At 33.9% G+C, this 7,503-nt stretch overlaps 1 protein-coding gene and 1 long non-coding RNA gene across 2 annotated transcripts; both read right to left on the bottom strand.

The window, feature by feature from the left end:
- Positions 1-1,653: 1,653 nt before the first annotated feature.
- Positions 1,654-5,169, bottom strand: LOC139824380 (uncharacterized). Its single transcript, XR_011735086.1, has 2 exons — positions 4,951-5,169; positions 1,654-4,880 (listed from the first exon to the last, which is right to left on the bottom strand). It is a non-coding gene; the product is annotated as an uncharacterized lncRNA (long non-coding RNA).
- Positions 5,170-5,263: 94 nt separating this feature from the next.
- On the bottom strand, positions 5,264-7,030 carry LOC139824379 (uncharacterized). Its single transcript, XM_071796911.1, has 4 exons — positions 7,008-7,030; positions 6,763-6,925; positions 6,437-6,638; positions 5,264-5,925 (listed from the first exon to the last, which is right to left on the bottom strand). The coding sequence occupies exons 2-4, from the start codon at positions 6,913-6,915 to the stop codon at positions 5,612-5,614; spliced, it is 669 nt and encodes a 222-aa protein (XP_071653012.1). The 5' UTR covers positions 6,916-6,925; positions 7,008-7,030; the 3' UTR covers positions 5,264-5,611.
- Positions 7,031-7,503: the final 473 nt, after the last annotated feature.

The raw sequence follows: 7,503 nt of genomic DNA, 5'->3' as shown, positions 1-7,503 counted from the left end.
TTTACCATGAAATTGACAATAATTTGAAATTATTTAAGGCTCCTGCTGGCTCGCGAGCCAAGTCTGCGTTTTCGCACAGACAGCGTCACACTTGACAAAACTGTAAACTATAAGGCGTGAAAAATGACACGTCAAAGCAAAATTATCCTTGCGATTTACAGCATTATTCTTCATTTTAGTGCAGTGTTTTTACATTTAAAATTATTGTGATAGTGTTAAAATACATCAAAAATATCCACTTTAATGTGATTTAATATGTGCAAGCAAATACTTATTTCAATTCGGCAGCTGTCAAACGGCTTGTTTTCGTTCTTGATTAGGCAACATTCACTTCGACAAATGTGGATTACTCATATAAAAGGGGATGTTTCGGTGTATTTTACAAATCTATTTTATCGTTTACAGATAGTATTTTATTAAAAAGCATTTTTATTTTAGTGTAAATCGCAAGAATTTTCATGATATATTTTCATGATTTTCTCACTTCTGACGTCATCAATCCAAGATGGCTGCAGTGAGTGAACATGAGCCTTAAGGACGTTCTCTCGTCCTTATACTAGAGAAAATCGATTTTCTTAGGATTTTCTTGAAACTGTAAATATACGTTAATTTAGGTGTGCTTTATGCGTGGTATAAATTTCAGTAACCTCTTCCGGGATAAAAAATAAAGATACTGAGCCTCAAAGTTTCAAAAAAAAATTTAAAATTTAATTTTTTTTAGTTTTGGCATTTTTTCCTTATAGAACTCGATGAGAGGAGCAATTTTAGTCCTCTTGGCCAACCTCGTATCTCTTACCGTTTGGCCTGGAAAACCTTTTCATTAGTAAAAGTTGAAACTTTGAGGCTCAGTATCTTGATTTTTTATACCGGAAGAGATACTGAAATTTATACCACGCATAAAGCACACCTAAATTAACATATATTCACAGTTTCAAGAAAATCGATTTTCTCTAGTATAAAGACGTGAGAATGTCCTTAAAGACGAAAGATCTATTTCATAAAAAAAATGTTTATTTTATATAGCCTGTTTATTTTAAGCGCAATATTATTTATTTCCTGACAATGTGTCGAAATAGCCGCTTCGTCGTTCGCATCACGTAAGACGTAAGAGAATACTCATCGAAGTCTATGGATTCTCGGTTCCTCAGTACTCGAGAATCCACGAGATCGTCGAGATCTTTCCCTATGTTCGAGAAACGTTCTTAAATTTAACGTTACTTTCTTCTCAGCCTATATACTTTGCCTAGCATGTACGTACGAAAAGCTATAATTCTAGGAATAACGTGGCGGCTGCACAGCACGTTAAGGGGATGCTGGAGCCGTAGCCGAACTCGATCGGCGTCGGTAAAGAAGACCGGCGAACTATATCTGTCCTTGTATAGACAAAGATATAGACAAGGATAGCACGCTACATTGCACGCACACATACGCACGATGCACATCGACATTATACTTTTATATTACGCTTCTAAATCTTGATTTGGAGGGTTTATCGATGTTTTTCTTGTTGTGCAATTCGGGGGAACTTGTTTTCGCGTTCGTACCAATGGTATATCTCTTATATGAAATACATCTTGTGACGAGCTGACAGCTCGCCGCAACTCGAGACGCCATATTGGGATAAGAGTAGGATAAGGAAATCTGTACTTCCGCAATTTTTTTCTCGTTTTCTATATAAAATCGGAGTTCCCCCGAATCATTAATGTATGTACTGCAATTCTGGAGAAGGATTTTTAATTCTGTCAAATTAATACGACGCTACGTGCCGACAAAAAATGCCGGTAAAACAGACGGCTCCAGCATCTCCTTAAGGACGTTTTCTGGTTCTTATACTAGAGAAAATCGATTTTCTTAGGATTTTCTTGAAACCGTGAATATACGTTAATTTAGGTGTGCTTTATGCGTGGTATAAATTTCAGTACTTCTTCCGGGATAAAAAATCAAGATACTGAGCCTCAAAGTTTTAACTTTTACTAATGAAAAGGTTTTCCAGGTCAAACGGTAAGAGATACGAGGTTGGCCAAGAGGACCAAAGTTGCTCCTCTCGTCGAGTTCTATAAAAAAAAATCTAAAACTAAAAAAAATTAAATTAAATTTTTTTTTTTTAACTTTGAGGTTCAGTATCTTTATTTTTTATCCCGGAAGAGGTACTAAAATTTATACCACGCATAAAGCACACCTAAATTAACGTATATTCACAGTTTCAAGAAAATCCTAAGAAAATCAATTTTCTCGAGTATAAGGACCGGAGAACGTCCTTAAGGATATGAATCCGAATCCCGAGGTTACCATGGTAACGAGAATGTAAATAAAGGCATCCTTTAATTCTTTCCCATTTTTTTATAATAAGATACAAAAATACTCAAAGCGGTCGAGGGCCGCGCGACGAAAAAATACGTAGATTAATTTCCGATGCAGAGAGGTCAACGCGTGCGTTTAGCTAAAATGTGGCTGTTTTGATCTTCGTCTCGATCATCGAATCAAAATTAGAGCCGAAGAGTTCCATTTATATAGCTTTAAATGCGCGCGAAAATTCAAACCTTTACCCGAAGAAGTTAATGAGATATAATAATATATTATATATATTATATATAGGGTGACCACATATAATAACGAAAAATATTTTAATGGCAATTTTTTTTTAATTGAAATCTATTTCTTTCCTGCAACAATTTAATCTCTAATTTCAATTAAAATATTTTGAATTTAAATAAAATAAAAATTATAATATAGAACTATTTAATTTTTAATTATTCTAAAAATTTTGGTAAAAAATATTAATAAATAAGATGCTCCATTAATCTTAAACTTTAATTCGTTAAAATCGCACGTGATGCTGAAGAAATCTGTTTTAAATTTGGAAAATCTGTCATTAAGATAGTTTTCGGTAATGCGGAGACACCCTGTATGCGCGTCGGCCTACCCAGTACAAAAACAGATCGTTATGATATTTTATTATACCACGGATTATTGTGTTATGTGAATAATTACATTTTATGTTGTTAACGAAATCGTAATATATGTATAAATATACATGTTTCTCTCTCCATATGTAAAGATACACAAATCCTCAGTCCTATATTACTCGTGCCCAAGCGTGGTGACTTCTCTTCATATACATGTGTTGCGCACGTGGATTATACACATTGTATATGGGACCTACAGTTTAACGCCGATTCCGAACGGCTATATTTTTTAGAGAAGTTCTCTTGGCAAGACAATACTCTCGGTGATTTGCCATTGCCTTCCGAGAGGAGAACGAGCGAATATAATTTTTCTAGCTCTACCGGGAATCGAACCCGGGACCTTTAGCTCAATAGACCAGTGCGCTGTCTATTAGGCCACGCTCTCATTCTCGATACACAAATATATATATATATATATATATATATATATATATATATGTATATAAATATATATGTATATAAATATATGTATATGTATAATTTATACATTAGCAACGTATCCACGTGCGTTATGTCGATATCTTTTTCACAGTTGTATCGCTCTTTCCTTCCTTAATTCTTTAAAGACCGACACATACATAAGGCTCGTTTTCAAACTTTATATAAGACCCGTTGTGTTTTATAGTTTAGTAATAATAACACGATTGTTCAAGTTTCTCTCCTAATTTCAGCGATCGTTGAGTGATCTACGAGACGATCTACGATTTTTATATCAATAGTAAATTGCTGAGTGCAATATGTGTATAGTGAACGAAATTTTCGTCTATATATATATAGACTCGACGAGAATATTTAATTAATATAGATATTAGAGAGAATGACATTTAATAAAACTCCCGTCGAACGAATAAAAAGTGGCGTCGATAATTACGGGATACTGTGTCTAATCGCGTGGAATTGCAGGCGATTCGAGAAGCAAGGATTGTTCGTTTGTCTAACTTATGGATTAATTATAAATTAATTAATATCGACTCGACTTTGGTATGTAATCGCTCTCTATTCTTGTTAGTTTATCTTTTAACATCTTAGAGAAATGGCGAGAAAATTCTAAAGCATCCTATAAAAGGAGAAAAAACACCCTATATCATCCTTCGGCAGAATACTCTTCGCTATTGCTCACAAGTGTACAATGATTGAAAAAGTTTTGAATGGCGGACCAGCCGGCATAGCAATTTAGAGATTTAGACGCGAAGACGAAAAAATGTACCTATTATTTTTGTACTTAGTTTTAATAAAGGTTTATATGCTTTTTTATAAAAAAAAAAAAGGAAGATATATACACATGAGACGCCTGATATTTAATCGATTGTATTCGAAATACCTTTGACTATTATACTGAATAATCAAGACAATTAAAGATATCAATACTTTTCGAGCACTTTGTGCTTTATTTGAATTTTCGTCCATAAATACATATTTGATTAAATTTTTGGAGCAATTTCGAACATTTTTTTATTACAGAATCCTTATAGTTTTATGTCGAATATAAATTTTTGGGAAGAAACGACTGGATTAATTAAATGAATTGAACAAACGATTGCCAAATATGATACATATTAATTTTTATTCAAAGAATTTCCAATTCAAAGAAATTCCATCAGATATTTTCGAATGTCAAACCGGATATTTTTGGAATACTTTACACAATCTTTACATTTTTACTATATATATTATCACTGATAATATATAGTCAATAGAGAATGAACGAAATTGGTTACTATAAATTGGGAGTGCAATTTCACCGTTATGCTCCTCGAGCAATAAACGGTTATATCAGTAATTAGCATAATAGCAATCAAGTTCACTCACCGAGCTGCATCAACACCGTACCATCAAGATTTTCTGGATCGGTTCGTATACTCTCCCTGGGATTGTCCATTTCCTCTCCGAAGATCTCCTCGGAACTGGTAACAGCTTGGAGAAACGGATATACATACTCGCGGCGTGCATGCTAATTGATAAAATAACCCGATTTTGTACTCACGATTTTTACTCGCTCTTATTTGAGTCTTCTTCAACATCCGTGAAATAGAGGAAACACGATGGCTGCGTTCAGCCGAACCTCTGCTTAGCCAAGCGAAAGGTAGCAATTAAGTGTAATTGGTTGGATCCAAAGGTAAGAACCAATCACATTCAGTTGCTATCTTTCGCTTCGCTAAGCAGAGGTTCGGCTGAACGCAGCCGATGACCGCGGGTCGCGCGTAATGGCTAGGGATCCTCTAGAGAGGGATCGGACTAACCGTCGCCATTTGTTTCAAAACCGGAAGTGGTATATTCAGCGGCAAAACTCAAACGTGTTTCAATGCAAATGTGTATATTTTATATAATTAGACATGACAGACACGCGCTACGCGCGTGTTATTTAGCTTTAATTATACAATTCCTATTACATTATACTATTAACAAATTAATACACAAACTGTCAAAATAAGTAATGATAGATGTTTACGAAATAAGTGCAATAAAAAAGCAATCAGCATCGCGGAAAAATGTCAACAATGAAACCTTACATGACTTTTTTATGAGTAAATTATTCTTATACAATGAGAAAAATAAAATATTTCATATTTAAATACCGAAAATGTTGTACAGTAATTCTTACAGTTATAGTTTATTTACAAATAATAAAATATAAACAAATTCTTTCAGTGGTAATTGATGCGCAAGAGCATTCTTTTATATTCTCGAGTTAATAATTTAATTTGATCTTCATTTAGAATGCAAGATAAACTTTCCTTTAATTTGTTTGAACGTACTTCCTGTTGTAATTTTTTATTCCGTTTATTGGCTGCAATAAGACTCTTTTTCAAAGCTATCCTAGATTTTTCCGATTTGTCATATAATTTTTGTAATCTATTAAATCGTTGTTCAAGTGTTTCTTCGAAAGGCGTTTTTTCCTTCAGTTCTTCAATACTTCCTTCAGTTTCCTGAATTTCTTCTGAATTGTTGTGAACATCACCTGCACATAAATTTTTTGAAATAAAAAACTGACATTTGGTCGCAGAAAAAAATTAAATACTGGTTTCAAAAGAAGCCCTATTAAAAAGTAATAAATATTTATTTTTAGCTTAAAAGTACGAATTTTCGACTAATTTATGATAAAAATGATAATTTAAGTATTGTATTTCATTATTTATACAAAAAGCGATATATTTATTATATTTAAAATAGTTTTGAACACACTTTAGATTTTCTTCATAATTTTCAAATAATTATTATTATTACAAACATTTTTTAAGGTTTCTTTTTAATTAAGGGAAAAGTAGTATAGTATACTCCGATATTATGTCATATAATCAAAACAAGTTCTATAGTTTCAATGTCGGTTAATAATTGAAAAAAGTATACAAAATTCAAGTATTATAAACATTAAAAAATTAAAAATTTTAACATATAATTCTTTACTTTCTTAAAAAATGTTTTTATATTATCACTAATAAATACTGTAATGTAATGTAATGAGATCTTACCATTATTTATGGGTCTTTCTTGTGCTTCTTGCGATGTATTATTAAAATTTTCATGTTCATTTTCAGGAATATTCTTTGGTTCATCTTCTTCTTGTACAGATGTATGTATCAGACGATCACCAAAAATAGTTGGAACTGCTGTAGATTTCAAGCGGCGTTTACCTCCCCGTGTTTTTTCCCACATCTCGTCTGAGAAATGAATCTGACAAAAATATTGAGTAATTTAATTAGAAAAAATAAGGAATAACAATAAAATAGATTATTTTGAATTTCTATAATGGTAGAAATGGACATAAGTCAAATAAATATATTATGTTTGTACTTACTGAACACAATGTCGAACTCACTCCAGGAACCCAGTCTGCACGGTTAACATTAGCAATCCATACTTTTCTTCTTTTCTCTTCTCGTGGGAATCTGCACATTTGGAAGCCTTTGCTCGATGAGTTCGTACAGTAATCTGCACTGCAACCCGTCATATTTCTTTTTCTGTAAATAAAATTTACGTATTTATAAATAATTATATATGTTATGTGGAAAATGGCAGGCAGCTTTCTAAATCGTACACCACCGTTCTTTCGTCAGGCGCGTAGATGAGAATAGCCTAATAGTCCTACAGAAACAGAGCAACGTTTCACGTGAAATAATCATAGACGAGGCAAGGGCACCGTAAAGTTCCTTAACTAATTATCGTTTCGCTGGCGTACTAACCTACACGACTAACTTGTCCTCGTCCTTCTCCGATCGTTGACGCCAATAAAGGAGAACGCTGCGTCGTAGGTGACGACGACGACGACGACGATGACGATGACAATAACGATGACGACGACGACGACGGCGACGACGACAGGGTATACCGTGACGACGCGGTTTTCTGTTTACTCGCTGACTCGCTCTCCTCTCCTCGTTTCGTTGCGATTTACGGTCACGCGCACGCGTGTGTGTATGGCTCTATCTCTCTTACTCGCTCGCTCTTTCTCTCTCTGTTTCCGGTTTTGAAACCAATGGTCGCCGACCAATAGAAAACGATACCCGCTTAGTCCGATCCCTCTCTTGAGGATCCCTAG

The sequence above is a fragment of the Temnothorax longispinosus genome, unplaced genomic scaffold, assembly GCF_030848805.1.
Source record: "Temnothorax longispinosus isolate EJ_2023e unplaced genomic scaffold, Tlon_JGU_v1 HiC_scaffold_345, whole genome shotgun sequence".
NCBI classification, from domain to species: Eukaryota; Metazoa; Arthropoda; class Insecta; order Hymenoptera; family Formicidae; genus Temnothorax; species Temnothorax longispinosus.
The sequence above is the reverse complement of the archived record's forward strand: the minus strand, read 5'-3'. Positions and strand labels throughout refer to the sequence as shown.